Source organism: Mirounga leonina, unplaced genomic scaffold, assembly GCF_011800145.1.
Source record: "Mirounga leonina isolate KUSES-001 unplaced genomic scaffold, KU_Mleo_1.0 Mir_177, whole genome shotgun sequence".
NCBI classification, from domain to species: Eukaryota; Metazoa; Chordata; class Mammalia; order Carnivora; family Phocidae; genus Mirounga; species Mirounga leonina.
In genome coordinates this window covers 9718720-9740811 of record NW_023270459.1, presented here as the reverse complement: position 1 = coordinate 9740811, position 22092 = coordinate 9718720, and the positions used below count along the sequence as shown (strand labels likewise).

Here is a 22092-nt window from a genome sequence, read left to right as displayed (position 1 = left end):
TGATATTGGATATCTTTTTGTGGTACCATACAAATTTTAGAATTATTTATTTATACTAGTTCTGTGTAAAATGCCATTGGAAATCCAATAGGGATTTCACTGAATCTGTATATTGCTTTGGGTAGTATGGACATTTTAACAATATTGATTCTTCTAACCCATGAACATGGAATATCTTTCCATTTGTGTCTTCTTTACTTTCTTTCATTAATGTCTCATAGTTTGCTATATATAGGTTTTTCACCTCACTGGTTACATTTATTTCTGGGTATTTTATTCTTTTTGATGCATAGTAAATGGAATTGTTTTCTTCCCTGATAGTTTGTTATTAGTGTATAGAAACACAACAGACTTTTGTACATTAATTTTATATCCTGTAACTTTACTGAATTTATTAGTTCTAAGAGTTTTTTGATCGAATCTTTGGGCTTTTCTATAAATAATAGCATGTCATCTGCAAATAGTGACAGTTTTACTTCTTTCTTTCTAACTTGGATGCCTTTTATTTCTTTTTCTTGACCAATTGCTCTGGCTGGGACTTCCAAATACTTTCAACATTGAATAGAAGTGGCAAGAATGGACATCCTTGTCTTGTTCCAGATCAGATCTTTGAGAAAAGGCTTTCAGCTTTTAATTATTGAGTATGATGTTAGCTGTAGGCTTGCCATATATGGTCTTAAATACATCAAGGTACATTTCCTCTATACCCACTTTGTTGACAATTTTTATCATAGATGGATATTGAATTTTGTCAAATGCTTTTTCTGCATCTATTGAGATAAATCATGATTTTTATCTTTCATTTTGTTAATGTGGTGTATCATGTTGACTGCTTTGTGAATGTTGGAACATCTTTGCATCCCTGAAATAAATCCCACTTGATCATGGTGTATTATCCTTTTAATGTATTGTTGAATTTGGCTTGTTAATATTTTGTTGAGGATTTTTGCATCTATATTTATCAGGAATATTTTCTTTTCTTGTGGCATCCTTGTCTGGTTTTGGTAGGAGGGTAACGCTGGCCTCATAAAATGAGTTTGGAAGAGTTCCCTCCTTTTCTAATTTTTGGAAGAATTTGAGAAAGATTGGTACTATTTTTTTTTTTTTTTGAATGTTTGATAGAACTCACCAATGAAGCCATCTGATCCTGGGCTTTTGTTTGTTGGGAGGTACTTAATTACTAATTCCTTAGTAGTAATTTTTCTGTTCAGATTTTATATTTCATTATAATTCAGAGTTGGTAGGTAGGTCGTATGTTTCTAGGAATTTATCCATTTCTTCTAGGTTGTCCAATTTGTTGCCTTCAGTTGTTCATAGTAGTCTCTTATGATCCTTTGTAGTTCTATAGTGTCAGATGGAATGTTTCCTCTTTCATTTCTGGTTTTATTTATTTGAATTTCCTCTCCCTCTCCCTCTCTTGGTGGCTTCCATACCATTTAAATCAGTTTAAAAACCATTAATGCCTGGAGGTAAGCCCAGGCAGTTTTTAAAGCTCAGCAGGTGATTCTAGTGGCTACCAAGTTTGAAAGATTGGTCTGGGGCTATAGTTCTCAGTTGTGGTTGCATATTGGAATTGCCCAGAGATCATTTAAAAATTCTGACTCACAGGAGAACCTGAAACCAATCAAGTCATAATCTCTGGGAGTGGGTTGGGAATCAGTGGTTTTTGAAGCTCCCAGATGATTCTAATGAGCACAAATTTGAGAACCACTTCCCTAGGCAAATCCCTTCATGAAAAATATAGAGAAAACCTCATGGTGATGCTCCTCAATTGCTAACTTTAGGAAAATACCTTTCCTACCTATTGGCAAATGTCCATTCTTATAAAATCCATTGAACTTAAATCTTCCCTAATAATTCTTTTTTTAAGCCTTATTGAGGAGTAATTGATAAATATAATTGTATATATTTAAGGCACACAACATGATGATTTGATATACATATACATTGCCAAATTATTACTAAGATCAAGATAATTAACACATCCATCACCTCACATAGTTAACATAGTTAGCTCTTTTGTGTGGTGAGAGTGATTAAGATCTATTCCCAGTAAATTTTAAGTATACAATATCTTATTAACTACAGTCACTGTGCTGTGCATAAGATTCTCAGAACTTGTTCTTATAACTGAAAATTTGTACACTTCAGCCTACATCACCCCATTTCCTCCTTACCCCAGTATCAGGTAACCACTGTTCTACTCTCTATTTCTCTATGAAATTGGCTTTTTTTTTTTTTTTTTTTAAGATTCCACATATAAGTAATACCATACGGTATTTGTTGTCTTTTTCTATCTGGCTTATTTTACTTAGCATAATGCACTCCAGATTCATTCGTGTTGACACAGATGGCAGGATATTCTTTTCTATGGCTGAATAATATTCCATCACATACATATACCACATTTTATTTATCCATTCACCTGTCGATGAACACTTAGGTTGTTTCCATATCTTAGCTATTGTGAATAATATTGGAATAAACATGAAAGTGAAGATATCTCTTTAAGATACTGATTTCAGTTCCTTCAGATACATAACCAGGAGTGGGATTGTTGGATAATACGTAGTTCAATTTTTAGGAACTAAAATTTTTAGGAGCTTTGAGGAACTACCATACTGTTTTCCATAACAGCTGTACCAATTTACATTTCCACCAACAGATATAAGGATTTCCTATTTTCCACATCCTTGCCATCACTTGCTATCTCTTATCTTTTCAATAACAGATATCCTAACAGGTGTGAAATGATATCTTATTGTGGTTTGATTCCCATCTCTCTGATAATGAGTGATGTTGAGCACCTTTTCATACATCTATTGGCCATTTGTTTGTTTTCTTTGGAAAAATATCTATTCAGGTCCTTTGCCCATTTTAAAATTGGATTATTTGCTTTTTTGCTATCAAGCTGTATGATTCTTATTTAACATCATTCACTCTCACTTTCTGGGGTAGATAACCCCTCATCCAGGTTGTTCAGCTTCTCTCTATGGCTCTGAAATTCCTCCAATCTTTCTTGGATTATTTCTTGGCAAACATGCAGAGACAACACAAACAGATACACACATAACTTAGAATGTTACACTCTGATGAAGACACTTGTTTTTTGTCCACCTTGAAAGCATGAGGTGAATATCTGAGATCAATGGACAGGAAGGATACATGCCTAATATATATATCCTTACATGGACAGGATGTGGAGAAGGGAGGGAAAGGGAATAATTGTGAAGGGGGCTTCCACTAGATATGTAATATTTTATTTTTAAAAATCTGAAGCAAAATTTAATGAAATGCTAGCATTTGTTAAATCTGAATGGTGGGTTCATGAGGGTTTATTCACATTTTTGTGTTTAAAATATTTTATTAAAATTTAGGGATCATCATCATAATGTTTTTAAAAAGGTGTTACAGCATTATACACAGAAAATATTATCTACACACTAGTTATTAGACAAAAGAGGCAAATTTGCTATTTCAATCAACAGGCTTGACATTTGTTTTGTTTTTAATGAGGAAAGTGGTTCTAGATCTGCACTATCCACATGTGACTATTTATTTATTTATTTATTTATTTATTTTTTTAAAGATTTTATTTATTTATTCATTAGAGACAGAGAGAGGCAGAGGGAGAAGCAGGCTTCCCGCGGAGCAGGGAGCCCGATGCGGGACTCGATCCCAGGACCCTGAGATCATGACCTGAGCCGAAGGCAGACGCTTAACCATCTGAGCCACCCAGGCGCCCCCACATGTGGCTATTTAAATCAAAACTAAAATAAAATTTGAAATTCAATTCTTCAGATACACTAGTCACATTTCAAGTGCTGAATAATCACATGTGGCTAGTGGCTTCAGTATTGGACAGCACAGTACAGATTATAGAACATTTCCTTCATTGCAGAAAGTTCTATTAGACAGTTCTGGTCTAGATAATAATATATAATTATATGGCAAAATGCAAATGACTTTTCTGCAATGAACCTCCATCCTTCTTCCCTTCATATTTGAATAAACTAAAGCAATCTATGATTTAGGATGGACCTGCAAATGAGTGATGCAAATAAATAAGTGGTAAATCTATTGTTTTTAATCTTCCTAGAAAACAGTTACTAAATTCAAAAATTACTCTACCCATATATCCAGAACTGTACTTTTATATGGCTTTTGTGTATAAGTTTATGTCTAACGGCTAGTAGGCAAAAAATTGACAACTGACAAATATTAATCAATGTCTAATATTAATTAATAGAAGGGACCAACTGATATTCCAAGTGAGGTAATAAGTCAGGAAAAATGTCTGCCCAGAGAGTCAGGAGAGTACAATTTCAAGTTTTTCAAATTACAAAGCAAAACAGGTTTGTATTCCCTTTCCCTCCCTTCTTTAATAATACTAAAAACTGTAAAGAAAAAACCTAATCATCATGCTCCCCTCAACTCTACACTTATGACCCCTTGTAACAGCATGAAAGTGCTTATCTATACCTTCCTCTTTACTCATGCAAACATATCAAAGCAACAATATACATATAGAGGATGTTTTTGTTTTTACCAAAGGGAGCCATATTATACATTTTACTTCGTAATTTTTTTTTTCACTTAGCAATATGTCACAGACATCCTTATATGTCTGCAGATATTTGTATAAACTCATTTTTCCTCAATCTCTTTTTGCATATACACAGATGCATATACACATATATTCATACATGTATATATGTATGCATATATATACATATGTATGTGGGTGCACATATATAATTTTGCAAAATGGGCTATCATTCATGCTGGGCAGGCAGCTAGTAGTATTTTCTTGCTTTTTCCTTGTTAACTTGTTTCTGTGCACCCCCCCACCCCCACCTCTCCCAGACTTTTTCTCCCCATATCCACCTCAATCCCAGATAATTCATGTTAACAGAACCTGGTATTCGTCCACATTTTTTCCACACTCATAAAACACATTAAAAAACTTTTATACATTCTTTTATTGTTTTTTTGTCATTGTCATTTTGTTTCTAGTTTGGGCCCACTATAAATTCACCCAAACAAATATTCTTATACCTTCATTTTTCAATAGTTGTGTTTTTATTTCTTTGGGGAGTGTCTCAGAAGAATGGGTATGTGTATTTTTGGTTTTGGAAAGCAGTCTGGAGAAATATATTAAAACTATCTCCTGTTTCTGCCAGCAATGTGTAAGTACCCCTTTCTCACACATATTCAACAGCAAAGGATGTTTCTCCTTAAAGTTTTGCCCACCTGATGGATGTAAAGTGATATCTCATTACCATTGTGCTTAATCTGACAACTAAGATATTTAATACCTTCTCATTTATTAGTCTCTCAGATTTACTTTTTTTCTGTCTGTGCTTATACATTTCTTTTTCCTACTTTTTTTCTGGAGTTTTGTCCTTTTTTTTGTCAGTTTACAAAATCTCTATAGATATTGCCTAATTCTTTCATTTTCATTGCTTTTTGGGTTTTTTTACAAATCTATTGTCATTTGATTTGGCTAATATCTTTTGTTATTCAAGATTCTATTTTGGGGGGTGCCTGGGTGGCTCAGTCCTTAAACATCTGCCTTCGGGTCCCAGGGTCCTGGGATCCAGCCCTGCATCACATTGGGCTCCCTGCTCAGCAGGAAGCCTGCTTCTCCCTCTCCCACTCCCCCTGCTTATGTTTCCTCTCTCGCTGTCTCTCTGTCAAATAAATAAAAATAAAATCTAAAAAGAAAAAAAGATTTTGTTTTTGTATACAAACAGGCCTCTATTTTCTGATATAGATCCTGTCATGATTAAGGTCTTCTCCATCCTCAGATTATATAGTTTGAGATTTTCTTAAAATTTGTCTTACATGCATCTTTAATCTCCCTAGAATTTGTTTTCATGCATAATGAGAGCCGGGATTCAACTCTGTTTTCTTCCAGAGGGATAGTAGGTTTTGCCAGCACCGTTTATTAAACAACCCATTCTTTTCACCACTGAATTGATTCCTGCTTTTCTTATATTAAATTCTCATATACCCTAAGATCTAGTTCTTGATAGTCTATTTTGTTCCACTAACATGTCTGTTCCCATGCCAATGCCATATAAATCTAACTACAGTGATTTTATAGTGGGTTCTTGCTTCTAAAGCCAACCTCCATTCTTCTTTTTCATACTTTTCTTGGCTCTTGGATATTTTTTATTCTATATAAATTTCATGCCCATTTTATCCTAAATAAAACAAGGTAAATATACAATCAAACAAAAACCACTATAGAGATCCTAAATACATGCTAATTTGGAAAAATTTTTTTTTGATGAAACTAAGTTATGCCATTAAGAATATGTTCTTTCCATTTGCTTAGATCTTGATTTAGACTTTTTTCATAGATCCTGTACTTACTTATTTTTCATAAAGTCCTGTTTCTGCAGTCAAATTAATTGTCATACCAGGAAATAAGCTTGACAAAGCAGTCATTGAGGGCATTACAAGTCCCCGCATCAAAGGTGCAAGAGTGGATGTCACTGTAAAAGTCGCAGGAGATAACCCGGTCCCATTGTAGCCTAGGATGCCCTTAGGGGTCCTTCTGATGCCTGGTTCACCACCTTCTTGATGTCATATTTGACAGCTTTTTCTAGATGGTAGGTCAGATCCTTAACCAACACATTGGAGGTGGGGACATGAAAGGCCATGCCATAGCTTCCCATTCAGCTCAGGGATGACCTTGTCCACAGCCTTGGCAGCACCAGGAGAAACAGGAATGATATTCTAGGTAGCCCCTCAGCCATTATGCCACAGCTTCCCAGAGGAGCCATCTGCAGTATTCTGGGTGGCAGTGATGGCATGGACTGTGCTCATGAGTCCATCCACAATGCCAAAGTTGTCAAAGATGACCTTGGTCGGGGCAGGGCAGGGGGGTTGGAAACTGTTGGCAGTTCAGGAGGCATTGATGACAATCTTAAGGGAGTTGTCATACTTATGGTTCATGCTCATCATAAACTTGGGGGCATTAACAGAAGGGGCAGAAATGATTACCTTTCTGGCTCTGCCCTTCATGTTAGCCCCAGCCTTTTCCAAAGTAATGAAGACACCAGTAGACTCTACAACATATTCAGCACTGGGATCTCACCCCTGGAAGATGGACATAGGCTTTTCCTTGATAAGCTTCCCATTCTCAGCCTTAACTGTGCTTTTGAGCTTGTCATGGGTGGAATTATACTGGAACTTGTAGACCATGCAGTTGAGATCAACAAAGGGGTCATTGTTAGCAACAATATCCATTTTGCCAGAATTAAAAGCAGCCTTGGTAACCAGGTACCCAATGACAGTCAAATCCATTCACTCCAACCTTCACCATCATATCTTAAGGATGATGCAAGTGTCTATCCAACAGGGAGGAGCAGAGAGCCTTGATTTCTTTTACTAGCATTTTATTTAGAAATTTTTATTTATTCAGTAAATGAGAATGATGTGCTATTTTTTGTATATTTAATGTCTAGTTTTAATATTAATTTTATGTTGAATTCATAAAATGAATTGTAGAGCTTCCGTATCCCACCTTACCCTACATCCCCATGGTATAGAATTTTGCTAATCCAAAGAATGCTTCATGGGCTAGCAGCATGGACATCAATTGGACGTCAAGCTCATTTCCTGGAACTTGTTAGAAATGCAAAATCTCAGGCCATAACCCAGGCCTATGGAATTAGGATATGCATCATAAACAAGATCCCCAGGTGAATTGTATGCATAGTAAGATTGGAGATTTGATCTAGAATAGCTTAAGCAGGAATGGAATTATCTTTTCTTTAAAGTGTCATATAGAACTCGGATATGAAGCCAACCAGTCATGTTAACTTTTTATACTTAATTTGATCTACGCTAATTGGTATATTTAAGGTTTCTACTTCTTGAGTAAATTTTGGCATTTTATATTTTGTTAATAAATCATCTGTATCCCCTGAGCTTTACAACTTTGCTGCATAGAGTTGCATTCTTATATTACTTTATTACTATTTAGTATCTTCCATCAAGTGATAATGGCTCATTCTCTTCTCATCTTATATATTTTTGCTTTGTCTTATTTCTTTTTATCAAGCTTACAAAAGCTGTATCTATTTTCTTGTTCTTTTCAGAGAACTAGCTTTTGGATTCAATTAGTAATAATCCTTTAGCTAAAACCTGGCAGGGGAAGAGGGTCCTACAATGTGAACCATTACTGTGGATGAATTCAGCTTTGCTATTAGCATCAAAACCATGTCCACATGCAAATCTGAATTTCCAGGGGCTAAAGAATCATGAGAATACAGGATTAATACCTATCTTCAACTGATGAATCGCAGTCTGAATAGGAACATACCTCCACCTTGAAATTGCCTTTCCGCATACCTAATCATATTCTAAATGTCATATATGGTCTCACGGGTAGAGTTCACTAAATAACGTTTTGAGCATTTGTATTTTGCTTTACAGTTTATAATGCCTTTCATACCCTTTATCTCATTTGAAATTTATGTTTAAAAGGTTCTAATAGATAATCTTGACTAAGGGGAATGCAATCCCTTAGTCCCTTACAATTTTCATATACTGAGATCAGCTGGGGCCCTCAGAATGCTCTGTTTCTCTAAAGGGCCAAACAGGGGCCACAGAAGAGTTTGTATTGTGGTGAGAGCTAAGAAAGCAAGTATTCCCTCAGATAAAGGAAGAGGCATTAGTTGAAATTTTAACCATGAATAGATAAAAGAAAATGGCAAATTTCAGACAATCATCTTAAACCAGGCAATTATGTGAAATGCATTAGCTTTCTTTCAATTAAGGAGTCAAGGTTTTGTTTGCCCTTTTAAAACTGTATGAAAAACTATTACTTATGCACTCTCATTTCTTACCTTTGCAAATATTCTAATCAGATAAGGATTTCAGTAGCTAGATGACTGTAAGCTTTTGCACTCAAATTGGCCCAAGTTTAGTACAATAGCTGTGAAGTATAAAGTGTAGTTTCTTGAATTTGGGATTTTTAGTTCACTGATAGACCAATCTTATGTTGATCATTATGGAGGACTTATTACAAAGATACTGCTGAAGCCCTTCGCAAAATTTTTAATCTTGTACTGCTGACCAGAGATCTAAGATCTATAATAATCTTTTTATAAGAATTCGCATAGGCAAATACTTGAACAGTCTTTCTGTGTAGTGTATTTAGGTGTCCTTTAAGTACCTACAGTAGAAACCATTTTAACCTCCTATTCCTAGCAGTACTATGCTTAGGACATTTTTAACTTCCAATAAGTAGTGCTGAGTATTGAAAAAGAGAAAATAATCCTCCATCATTCCTACCTCGGAGAAAAATTGATCAATTCACCTGCTTGATAATATTTTTCCCCTCTAAGCAAAATGTTCCCTTCCTAAATTCTAGGGTAGAAAGTGAATAAGAGAGATGAAATGTTGTAAGTAATGACCCGATGTCCATTGCATTTTAATGCTGGAAATAAAATACTGAAGGACGGACCTTTTGACATTGAAATCTTACTTGGGGAGAAGAATGTTCATTATGAACCAAATGAAAAAAGTAAAATAATCCATTTTTTAAAAAAAGATTTTGAATTATTTATACCTTTTGAATTCCTTTGAATTTTTTCTTCTGGGAGGAGTGTAAACTTAAATCCAAAATATCCTGTAATATTAGTTCATTTCTCCTCTGACCTAAAGTCCTAGAAAAATAAGATACACAGACATTACATGATTGTTCAATTTTTAAAGATGTTGTACAAAGTATCTGGAAATCTTTTCTTTCAAACAATGCCTCTCAGAAATTTAACCCCCTCCCCCCACCCTCCACCCCATTCAGCACTCAATTCCATGGCTAAGGAGTTGCCAGATCCCCAGCCCCCCTCAGTCTAGTGGTGGGGAGACAGACCAGGAGAGTGAACTTCAAAATAGAGGAAAACATAGATATCTAAATGGATATGCCCTGATTTTCGGGAAACTTGCTAGAAAAGTGAATGTAATTCAAGGGCAGAATACCACACCTAAAGAATCTTGAAGCAGGGCACCTGGGTGGCTGTTGGCTTAGTGTCTGCCTCTTAATTTCAGTTCAGGTCATAATCTCAGGGTCCTGAGATAGAGCCCCACACTGAGCTCCACAATCAGCAGGGAGTCTGCTTGAGATTCTCTTTCCCTCTCTCTCTGCCCCTCCCCACAGTGCTCATGCTCTCTCTCTCTCTCAAATAAATCTTAAAAAAAAAAAATCTTGAAGGTCAGGCTGAGAACAAACCAGATAAAACAAAAGAAAGGAAGGGGAACAAGGCAGAGGGGACAGTGTGGGAAGAGACTGAGAGAAAACAAGAAGGCAGGTAACATCCAAGTTCTGTGTTACTGGAGCAAAGGCTTTACTGATGGGATGCAGGTAAGGGCCCCATAGAGGTTCCATGTTCAGTTTTGAAGTCATCTTTTGACCTACATTAATGCATTAATTCCTAAAGAAATCCTGAGGCAGTGTCTTTTTCATATAAGGGAGAGAGGTACAAAGAGATTAAGTGATTTATGTCAGATCACATGTCTAGGAAATGACAGAGCCAGGATTAGAACCCAAGAACCAAGCCCGTACTCTTTACCTCTACACCCCTTGGCAACCCATATGGAGGATGGGTTTTAAGGGGAGAAGATTAGAGGAAAGAAAAAAGACCTTGCTGCAATAGACCAGGCAAGAATTGACAAGGCCTCAATTAATGCATATGCATATATGTATTATATACATTTATGTATACAGACACACACAGGTATATACACACAAATACATATACAGGATTGTGATCAGGACTATACATGCTGCACTCAGAGTCCTTGGGTTAAACTAAAATTTTGGTTCCACCAACTTACCAGCTATATGATTATGGACAAGGCACTCCCATGGATCTCAATTTCTCTACCTGTAAACTAAGAATAGCAACATTACCCAGCTGACAGGATTTTTTGAGGATTGAATGAGATCGTACACATAAGTACACTTAGTCTATGGACTAGGAGTTGGTGCTCAAAGCTTGCCCCTATTAGAATGTTACAGATTGCAGAGACAGTAATGGACCTGTTTTATTAAGTAGGTACAATTAGCAGGGTTTGGGGATTTAGAACCAGGGGAAGGGGTAATGGAAAAGGAGGCAGAGGAGACTAGAGGTTCTTACTGCCAGGTAGATTACTGGGTAGATGGGAAGGTCACCAACTGCAAAGAAGAAGATGGCTTATGGGAAACAGAGATGACTTCCTTTCCTTTTGGACAGTTTAAGGTGTTAATGGAACATCTGTGTACAGATGCCCAGTTTAAGTGGCTGAACATGACTGTGAAGTTCAGGGAAGTAATCTAGGGGAATCATTAGCAATAGGTGATAGTGCAAGTGTATGAGAACAGTGGGCCAGGAATATCACTCTGAAAAATATGCACATTTATTTTGGGTCAATATACAAAAGGCAGTATTTATTTATTTATTTATTTAATTTTAAATTTTATTTATTTATTTGACAGAGAGAGACACAGCGAGAGAGGGAACACAAGCAGGGGGAGTGGGAGAGGGTGAAGCAGGCTTCCCATGGAGCAGGGAGCCCGATGCAGGGCTTGATCCCGAGCTGAAGGCAGACGCTTAACGACTGAGCCACCCAGGCGCCCCAAGGCAGTATTTAAATGACATGAAAATACAGAAAATGCCATTTCAGCACAATGAGAATGAAGAGTGACTTCTGACGAATAGTACATTCCCACTGTTCAGAATACAGGGCACTAATAGCACATTCTGATCCTAAACCATATATATCAAATAAGGACAAATGCCCTCTGCACACTTAGATTGAGTCAAACAGATTTTATGAAGATATGCTCAGAAAGACAAAAGTAAATGTGACATTAAGAAACAATGCTAGGGTTTTTGGAAAGGTCATTTTCTATAACCACTCTGTTTAACGCATAATAAAAAGGGAATCTCAAGATTGTCCCAATCTTTACTCCCAGTAAAAAAGTACATGCTAATCATCTGATGTCAGGATGCCAACTGGTCAAATTTCCTTAAGTCATTTCCCCCTAATATCTAGGATTTTGTTCCACTGAAATAATCAAACATAAGTCTGCTCTAACCATTTAGCATAGTATCAATTAATTTTACTTGTCTTGGTCATTTGTGGAACAAAGCCTTCTTTTAAAAACTAAATGGGATACTTAAGTTTAACATCATTAGTCAAAATATCACAGAAGACATAAGCAGCCCACCAAATCCAATTCCAGCACAGAACACCTGTGATACATCTAGGAACGTGCAAACTTCCTGTTTTTGGCCTTTCCAGGCAGGGAGTCACAGTGCAGTTGTTTGGCATTTCAAACATGAAAAGATGAAGGTAGCACTTCAGCATGGGAGGGGGTAATAATGGGGTATGGGCATTTCTCTTCAGGAAAGTGGTGCTGCTACTGGGTATTTACCCCAAAGATACAAATGTAGGGATCCGAAGGGGTACGTGCACCCCGATGTTTATAGCAGCAATGTCCACAATAGCCAAACTATGGAAAGAGCCAAGATGTCCATCGACAGAAGAATGGATAAAGAAGATGTGGGGTGTGTGTGTGTGTGTATATATATATATATATATATACACACACACACACACACACAATGGAATATTATGCAGCCATCAAAAGGAATGAAAGCTTGCCATTTGCAACAACGTGAATGGAACTAGAGGGTATTATGCTGAGTAAAATAAGTCAATCAGAGAAAGACATGGATCATATGACCTCACTGATATGAGGAATTCTTAATCTCAGGAAACAAACTGAAGGCTGCTGGAGTGGTGGGGGGTGGGAGGGATGGGGTGGCTAGGTGATAGACATTGGGGAGGGTATGTGCTCTGGTGAGCACTGTGAATTGTGTAAGACTGTTGAATCACTGACCTGTACCTCTGAAACAAATAATACATTATATGTTAAAAAAAAAAAAAAAAAAAGAGAGACGATAGCAGGAGGGGAAGAATGAAGGGTGGGGAGTCGGAGGGGGAGATGAACCATGAAAGACTATGGACTCTGAGAAACAAACTGAGGGTTCTAGAGGGGAGGGGGTGGGGGGATGGGCATTTGGGCACATTCTGCATGGAGCACTGGGTGTTATACGCAAACAATGAATCATGGAACACTACATCAAAAACTAATGATATAATGTATGGTGATTAACATAACAAAAAATTTTATTAAAAAAAAAAAGGAAAGTGGTGCTGATGGTTTGGGCAGCACAGTTTTTAGCTTGTGGACCTGTGTTCCCCTCACAACTGAGTATTGTGTTCCCACTCCCCGATCCCTCCATCCCAATACCAGCAGCATCCTCCAGCCATTGTGACTATCAAATAACGGCCACAAACACCCCCTGGAGTAGGAAGGCTGCCCTGTTTGAACACTACTATTGTAAAAGATTGGTTCAGTTGATTAAAATGCTTTGGATGTGTTTATTGAAGTACCAAATACTGCCAACACAACAAATATTTATCTAAGAAAACTATTTCCATTATTGGGGCAGGGGGGTTGAAGAGGCTCAGAGAATCTTAAAGGCAGAAGACCTCTTAGAAACCATCCCAAATTTACAGATGGGGGAAAACAGTGTCCAAAAGAGGTTAAGGAACAGGCCCATGGTTCGATGGCTAGGAAATGGCAAAGCCAGAATTAAAACCCTAAATTCTAGTCCAGTACTTCCACTACGCTATGCTCCGAACTCACTCAATCCACACATGGATATATTAAAAGCTCAGCAGTTTCAGCTATGCCCAAAGGAACAAAAATTCCTTTAAACTTACACACAGGAAAAATCAAACCCCCCCCAAAAAAGTCACTCAGATTTGTTGGGATCTAAGAATTCATGCTTTGAGGCCTCTACTCCAGGCTTAATAATTCATCTTAAAATTAAAAATTGGAATTTTTATTTATCATCCCGTAAGTTCTTCCAAGTAAGAATTTTATGACTGTAAAAATATATATGAGCTCCTACATTAGCATATCCTGAGGAAGTGAATAGTTCCTGCTGCTTTTTAAAAAGAAAGTAGGAACTCAATTCAACTTCAAATTTTGTCAGTTTATAATAAATATATTGGTATAGTTTTAAAAAATAAATTGTGGACAACTGGCACCATAAAAAGGTAGGATGAGAAGAAAGTGTAAAATGATCTTCCTCATAAATATTAGGAAAAAAGGAATCTTACTACAATGATAAAATATCCAACCAATACCTACATTTCATGGCCTCATGATGGGGGGGGGGGTGGCCATGTTTCATGTGAGATGCTCCAAATATTAATGAATACTACATACCCACTGTGCTTATACACAATGATGTAATTTCACTACTTTTAGTAAACTAGCAATGTTTGGCACCTTTTGTCTTATATTTTTACCCCAAATACCGGAACATAAAATACTATTATAATAAGCCCCATTTAGCACACCTTTCTTTCTAGAATGGTACAGATGAACCAAATATCTGCTCATAAGCATAAAAACTTGGACATTTTCTTTTTGATGCACTTAGCTACCATTTTAAAGACTGGAACCCTGGACGGCCAGTTCCCTTTGGAAGACCTAACCACTTAATCTAATTTACTTTCTTACAAATACACATGTGATCAAAGATGGACCCAGTGGTGTATTACTGGCCCATGGCCAAACAGCAAAGATAAGGCAAACTTATCAAAGCAGCTGTTGACTCTCAACGAAGGGCACAGCCCACTCCCAGTTCCCAGGGAGAGTATCAGATCTGTCTTGTTTCACTTGTGTAACTGAAGGTAGAAGGCAGAAAGCAAGAAGTGGGTGTGGATTCTGATGTCTCCCTGTGCCCACCTTCACTTCACCGTGAAAACTGGTGACTGCAAATACAACTGAAATACCTCAAAATGTAATCACTGCAGAAACAAAACCAGCAGGATCATTTTTTTTTTTTTTTTAAAGATTTATTTATTCCTTTGAGAGAGTGAGAATGAGAGAGAGTACATGAGAGGGAGGAGGGTCAGAGGGAGAAGCAGGCTCCTCGCTGAGCAGGGAGCCCGATGCGGGACTCGATCCCGGGACTCCAGGATCATGACCTGAGCCGAAGGCAGTTGCTTAACCAACTGAGCCACCCAGGCGCCCAGCAGCAGGATCATTTTCACACTAACACAGTGTAAGTCAGATACTTTGGCCTCTTGATAGGGTGGATGCAGGAGCAACGGGAACATGAATATCCATACCTGATGAAGAAAATAACAGCAGCACTCCCATTCTGGAAAGCTTTTCTCAGATAATATCCCACCACTGCCTCTTAAAACTGAAAAATTCTAAATACTAACTTACTCCCATATGTGAAAAAGAAAATTTCCTGACCTATCACATAAGCAGGAAATCGGCTACCTAGAAGTGGGGCTAAACCCTCCGAACTGCTAACACCTCATTTAGGACTCTATTCCCATAGAGTATATTCAACATCACCACACAGACTTGAGGTGGGTGGGTGGGGGGGGGGGGTGCAGAGGGGGGGAGACGGGGCAGGACACACGTAGCCAGGACTCATGTGCAAGAGACAAGACGGGAAAGCTGGATACTACTATTTCTGCCAATGCCATAAATATCTTCCAGGACTTGGAAATGACCAGTTGCACCTCAGTCTAACCATTAGCACTGTAGAATCTGTGTCCCTGACACAAAGAAGGAAGATGGAGAAAGTTGATTATAGGTATCACAAATATCTTGTACACCGGCCTGTAATTTTTAAATAGAATTAACTATCAAAGAAACTGCACTTTTTAAGTCTTTGAGGTTAACAATGTTTAACAGTGGCTTTATTAGGTGAATGCTTGAAAGCATTCAACATTAAATTCAATTTACTTCACATTAATGTTTGCAAATACATTATTAGCAATTCTTAAATATTTCAAATCAACTTAAGTATAGAGGGCTTGCTTCTAAGTCTTCTGAGGTGACAAGAAGACCAAAAGGAGCCTAGAACTTGAGTCCAGGTCTCTAACCAACAATCACCATGTCCTCACCAGTGAACTCATATGAGGGAACTTCAAGGTTGAGAGGGGCAGGCCCCTTCCTGATCCTGCCAGAAGCATCATAGTGTGACCCATGGCAAGGGCAGTAATAACCACCAAAATCTCCTGCATTTGCAATGGGTACACAACCAAGATGAGTGCAAACACCTATCAAGATAACCCATTCAGGTTTCTTTACTCGATCTAAATCATGCTGTGGGTCCCTCAACTGGGACATTTCAACTGCAGCCTCCTGCTCAATTTCCTTCTTGGTTCTATGGCGCACAAACAGTGGTTTTCCTCTCCATTTGAAAGCCATGTTCTTGCCTTCTGGAATATCGGATAGCTTGATTTCGATTTTCGACATGGCCAACACATCAGCAGAAGCACTCATGCTGGAAACAAACTGGGAGACGACATTCTTGGCAGCATATGCAACACCTATACTAGTCGTTGCAGTTATCAAATAGGAGAAAGCTTTTCTAGCCTCACTGCTCTCTTTTGAAGACTTCGTAGCATCTAACACCTCAGTGCGTCGATAGTCAGAGAAGTCAGGCACTCTGATGTCTGTGTGGGAATAACGAATGGAAGCTGGGACTGCGAAATAAACAAAGTTAAAAAACACAATTAGATGAGTACCGTGAAAGGGACATACATCAGGAAATAACCTTTGTGAATTCATAAGCAAAAATCAAGTTATAAAAATGTGAAATATGGCACTCACTGATCTCAGAAATTGTCAAGTTGGCAGTGCCAGCATATAAAATACTGAAAAAGAAATGAGGTCAATCACTACCTATCATACTGGTAAGAAATCACAAGATTATATGTGTAAACTGAGTTTCTCGTGATTGAACACTACTGATTCAGAATTCTTAACAATTTAGTGCATCAAATCTAAAAAGTTAAACAGTACTGTAAACAGCAATATTTTAAAATCCCTGAAAATTCAACCTGCCAAGACATACAATTATGGTAACTATCTCTCACATTCTCTGGATTACAAGGGACCCTAAAACTCCTTAAGTCTACCCAATAAGTTGATTTGTGACCATCTTATTAAACCAAATGTCTAACTTTACATTCCAATCTACCTACTTGCTGAAAGAACTGCTAAAAATTCATGAAATACTTATTACAAGATAATAAACATTCTGTGAACTGTCAGCTTAACTTTAGTTGCAGAAAATTTAGAGATTTCTATTTTATACTCTGGAGCATAAATCAGTATTACTTTAACTTCAAGTAAAGCCACTAATGGACAAAAAAGAACATCCTTATCAAAATATGCAACCATCAAATGAAATATCCAAAAGAACCAATTATTTCAATTTAGTACAGGATAAAAGAGCAAAATTTTCATATATCCCACTTTTCAGTCAAGGGCAATAAATTCTATAAGCGTAAAGGCATTATCTTTCTTTTTCACTGGTGTGGGTCTCTCAACTGAAATACTACTACTGCAGGCCAATTAAATAGGCCAGATCTTTGTCAAACGAATGTTAAATAAACAAATAATTACTATTTATGTAGTATGTTGGATATAAGCAGTTTTAAGATTTTCTTTGAGTGAGCAAGAGAGAGAGAGAAAGAGGCAAGAGAGAGAGCATGTGCAAGCAGGGGGAGGGGGAGAGGGAGAAACAGACTCCCCACTGAGCAGGGAGCCCAAGGGAGGCTCCATGCCAGGGTCCTGGGATCATCACCTGAGCTGAAGGCAGATGCTTAACTGAGTAACTCAGGCACCCCAGTTTTGTTAAAAAAACAACAACAACAACAAACATATTATGTCCTTTGTCCCATACCATTTTGAAATATCTGACAAAAAAATGAACTTACTGGCATCACTTTTAAGTATGTTTCAGGAAGCAAATCTCTGCAAATTGTATATGCATTTTAGGAAATTTGCCACAAGGTTTCCTTTTTAGAAGAGGGACACTAAAAATTCCTCACTGAGAAAATGTGTTGTTTCTAAAAGAAATATGTACTTATAAAATGCATTTTCATATAAGTTGCAATTCTACTTGGTCTACTAGGCTGTCTCATCCTAATATACTTCTTGAACAGTTAAACATTACAATAAAGACTATATCAACTACTTTCACGTGGTTCTCAAGGTCAATAACAATGGAAGCCCTAAGTACAATTCACCCTTGAACAACAAAAGATTCTGGGGCACCAAGCCCACATGCAATCAAAATTCTGTTATCTTCTGACTCCCTCAAAACAGCCTACTGTTGCCTGGAAGCCTTACCAGTCAATTAACACATATTTTGTATGTTATATATACATGTATCATATATTGCATTCTTAAAATAAGCTAGGGAAAAGAAAATGTTATTAAGAAAATCATAAAGTACATATGCAGTACTGTACCATATTTATATATATATAAAAATCCACACAGACGTGGACCTGTGCAGTTCAAACCCATGCTGTTCAAGGGCCAACTATATTCATAAAGAATGGTAACCTATCAACATTATTCTATGTACTTTTCTGACTAACCCAACATTTTTTGGAGGGGATCAGGACATGGGTAGTGACTACCTGAGATTCACAACTATGGCAGAGTGACATTGCATTATATACTACTCTACCTCTCCCTAATGCTAAACCTGTCAGTGTAGACTGGGGTTTGGGATCAAGTATGAATTACTTTCCTTTAGTACTGTCTGGGATTACAAAGGAAAGATGTGTATCATACTTAAAAGATGAAGGAACCTAAGTTCATCCTTTACATTAAAAACAGTATCTACAACCCCTGACCATGTTAACAGCATACAAGGAAACGTATAGGAACATTAAATAGAATGGTTTTGACATTCTCTTCCGGAGATTTGGTGGTCCAAGAAATCCAGTTGTCTACTCCCCTTTTATCTAGCAGGTTACACTTTATATCATACTACACCACCACGAACACTTTGGGAAATTAAACTGCCATATTGTGACAGTCATTCTCTAAGTAATTTACATTAACTCTTATTAGGTGTGACTTTAGCAGCAAAAATGCTAGCTAGATCTAAACTCGAGTAGAATCAGATACTTCTAGAAACAGAAAACGTAAGGGATTATAACAAAACAGGTTTCTGTTTTTTCTTTTAAGGTGAACTCTGATGTGCCCTGGAAATCTTCCTTACCTCATCGAATCCTCCTGATCGAATCCTCCCCTCTCACACCCTCAGTACTATCTTTCCACAAACCATCTAGACAGGAGATTTTTTTTTTTTTAAAGATTTTATTTATTTATTTGAGAGAGAGAGAATGAGAAAGCACAAGAGGGAAGAGGGTCAGAGGGAGAAGCAGACCCCCCGCTGAGCAGGGAGCCCGATGTGGGACTCGATCCCGGGACTCCAGGATCATGACCTGAGCCGAAGGCAGTCGCTTAACCAACTGAGCCACCCAGGCGCCCCTAGACAGGAGATTTTAATGTGAACTGAAGCTACAAGCTGAAGACATGATCACAGAAAAAGTTTGCCTTATGGTTCTGTATTATTTACCAGTTCTTGGAAAAGTCAGGTAAGCCTCTAATTTTTAGAAAAAACCCTTTAGCCATTAGACAAATTCCAAAGATCCTTTTTGCCTTTGCTGTTGAAATTTTCTCCTCCCTTATTGTTTCTCACCTCCAGGTCCAAAGAATAGGCTTAGGGTGGGCTAGGGTACTCTGTTCATGCCCTGAACAACGTCTCCAAAACCCACCGGTGCCCCCTAATAAAAAAAAAAACAAAAAAACAAAAAAACCCACCATTTTATTCATCCACAAATATTCTGAACTGTATGCAAAATCTGAGGTTGTAGGAAATAGAAAAATAAAGGAGATTTTTCTCTATGCCCTCAAGCACAAGGTCAGAGGAGTCACCAGGAAACACAATAGTGGAAAGTGTTATGTACTATAAAGCATAAAGGAATCAGCAAATAAAAGATTTTATTGACCTGATCCTGAACAGAGATTGACCTGGTAAGACTTGGAAATATGGAAAATGGAGTGGATTATTTTACAGTAGAGAACAGGGTGAATAGAGGAAGAATAAAGAATGGGGGCAACTTAGTTGTAGGGCAAGCATTACTTGTCCTACTTGCCAAATCAACTGTCAGTGGGGCCAGGAAGGTAACACAATGAAGTAGGTCTGGTGAGGACTGTGATGAACTGGAAGAGCGCTTGCTCCAACTAAGAGGGCAGCCAGTGCACAGCACACTAGACTTTTCCCATGTAGAAACTAGAGTTCAGTGTTGCCAGATTCCAACATTTTAAGACACACAAGACATCTTCCTTTTAAAACTATGCAGGTTGGGCAGACTACAGGCACACTGGCCTACAGGTTGCCACTTCAGGATTTCCAATCCGGAGCCTGAAAAAAGAAATGGAACACAAGCCACAAAAGATAAAGAGTAGGATTCGGTGAGAGTTGATGGCTAACTCAGTCTTTCAAATCAACCTCTGCCTGTTGCTCTTCTTGAGGAATAAACTGATTACAGTGTGAAAATAACGGCCCACCAAATGAAAACGCTGCTAATACTCGACACCATTAATGACCTTGGGGCATGTGTTAGTGTGTTGTTGTTGTTGGGAGGGGGCGTGAAAGAGAAGGGCACTGAAAGGATCAGGTGGTGGGAAACGGGACAACGTCCCAAATATTAATAGCAGTTCCTATTTTTTGAGCATGTATAAAGTGCCCCAAAATGTGCTAATGGCTTTATGTAAATTTTTCCATCTGAAACTCACGACATTACCTACGAAACTGGTATAATCATTCACCCATTTCACTGGTAAGGCAACACGTTTAGAAATCTGCCCAAAGTCAAACGACCTGTAAGCAACAAAATCTGTCAGACTTTGCTGAAACGGTCGGCCGTCAGGGTTCTTGAATTTATCCTGTGAAGTACAAAATTTGGCCTGTGGTTTACCCAGACTGGTCGCCAACGGAAACAATCCCTCAGAGGCACGGGAGGCCAGGGCCGGAGGTCACCTGCGATCGCTCACCCCAGCTGCGTCCGTGCCCCGGTGAGAGCGGAGGCCCGGGAGGTGCAGATGATTGCCCAAGGTCGACCCAGCCCGGAAACTTAATCCCCCAAGCAGGGCTCCGCTCCACTTCCCCGCCCTCCTCGGGTGTGCCCTGGGTCCAGAGCCAGAGGGAGCGAGAAAAAGGGGGTCCCCTCAGCCCGGCTCACCATTGAGGCCCACGGAGGCGGCCAAAGGCCGGCTCGCGGCCTGGCCACTCAGCGACTCTCGGCACAAGAAGGGCCGCTTCACGTCCAGCACTGGAGGCTCCGGGGTGGCGGGCACCGAGGCCTGCACCAGGGGCCGCAGCGCGCCCGCCACCCCGCGGGACGTGGCCGATAGGACGGGCGCGAACGGGCCCGAACGGGAGGCCACCGACAACATGGCGACAGCTTCTCCAAACGCCAAGCCGGTCACAGGGACGACCTTCCGCCCGCGGCGCAGGCGCGAGGAGGCGCAGGAGGCGCGCCCCGTGACGTCAGCGCGCCGGCCCAAGTGGTGCCCGAGCCTGAAGAGGCGCTGCGTCAGAGGCAGGGCTACGAGCATACGCTGAGGGCGGAGCCAGGCGGGGAGGAGGGTGTGCCTCCTTCTGCGTCCGGCCCGCGCGCCTTTTGGTCCTGGGATCTACCCGGAAGAAAGTGGGCAAAGGAGGTCCTGCGGGAGTGTCCCGTGGATCGACTTTGCGTCCTTCAGGGTAAAAACTATCTGTAGGAACCTAGGGATAAGAATAAGTTATCACAGTAGATTAAATAGGGGTAATAATAATTCTTAACATATGTTAGGGCATATACATATATATTAGGTTATATGTACTTGTAAAACCTAGAATAGAGCCAAGCATATAGTGACCATTATGTGTGTACTATAATGCTTATTATTAGCACTATCGAACTAAAGAATAAAATAAATAAATTTTTAAAAAGCCAGGGACTTAGGGGCAAAGCTTAATAATAATGACAATGGTAATGGCTTATGTGTATTAAGCATTTACTGTGTATTAGATTTTGTGCATAATCTTCATTCTTTCATTTATAGTCAAGGTTCCTGTGAAGTAACAGCTATTTTACTGATGAGGAAACCGATGTTTAGAGGGATTA

The 22092-nt window shown here is 38.8% G+C and overlaps 1 protein-coding gene and 1 pseudogene across 1 annotated transcript; both read right to left on the bottom strand.

Moving 5' to 3' along the window:
• Positions 1 to 6415: 6415 nt before the first annotated feature.
• On the bottom strand, positions 6416 to 7336 carry LOC118022920 (annotated as a pseudogene).
• Positions 7337 to 15731: 8395 nt separating this feature from the next.
• Positions 15732 to 21491, bottom strand: LOC118022759 (cytochrome b-c1 complex subunit Rieske, mitochondrial). The gene is made up of 2 exons (XM_035023563.1): positions 21166 to 21491; positions 15732 to 16596 (listed from the first exon to the last, which is right to left on the bottom strand). Exons 1-2 carry the CDS (start codon positions 21377 to 21379, stop codon positions 15986 to 15988), a joined length of 825 nt encoding a protein of 274 aa, XP_034879454.1. The 5' UTR covers positions 21380 to 21491; the 3' UTR covers positions 15732 to 15985.
• Positions 21492 to 22092: the final 601 nt, after the last annotated feature.

Coding starts and splice junctions, on each gene's coding strand:
- LOC118022759 (XM_035023563.1), bottom strand. CDS start 21,379: ATGTTGTCGGTGGCCTCCCGTTCGGGCCCGTTCGCGCCCGTCCTATCG. Junction 16,597..21,165: donor CGCCTCCGTGGGCCTCAATG/GTGAGCCGGGCT, acceptor TTTATTTCGCAG/TCCCAGCTTCCATTCGTTAT.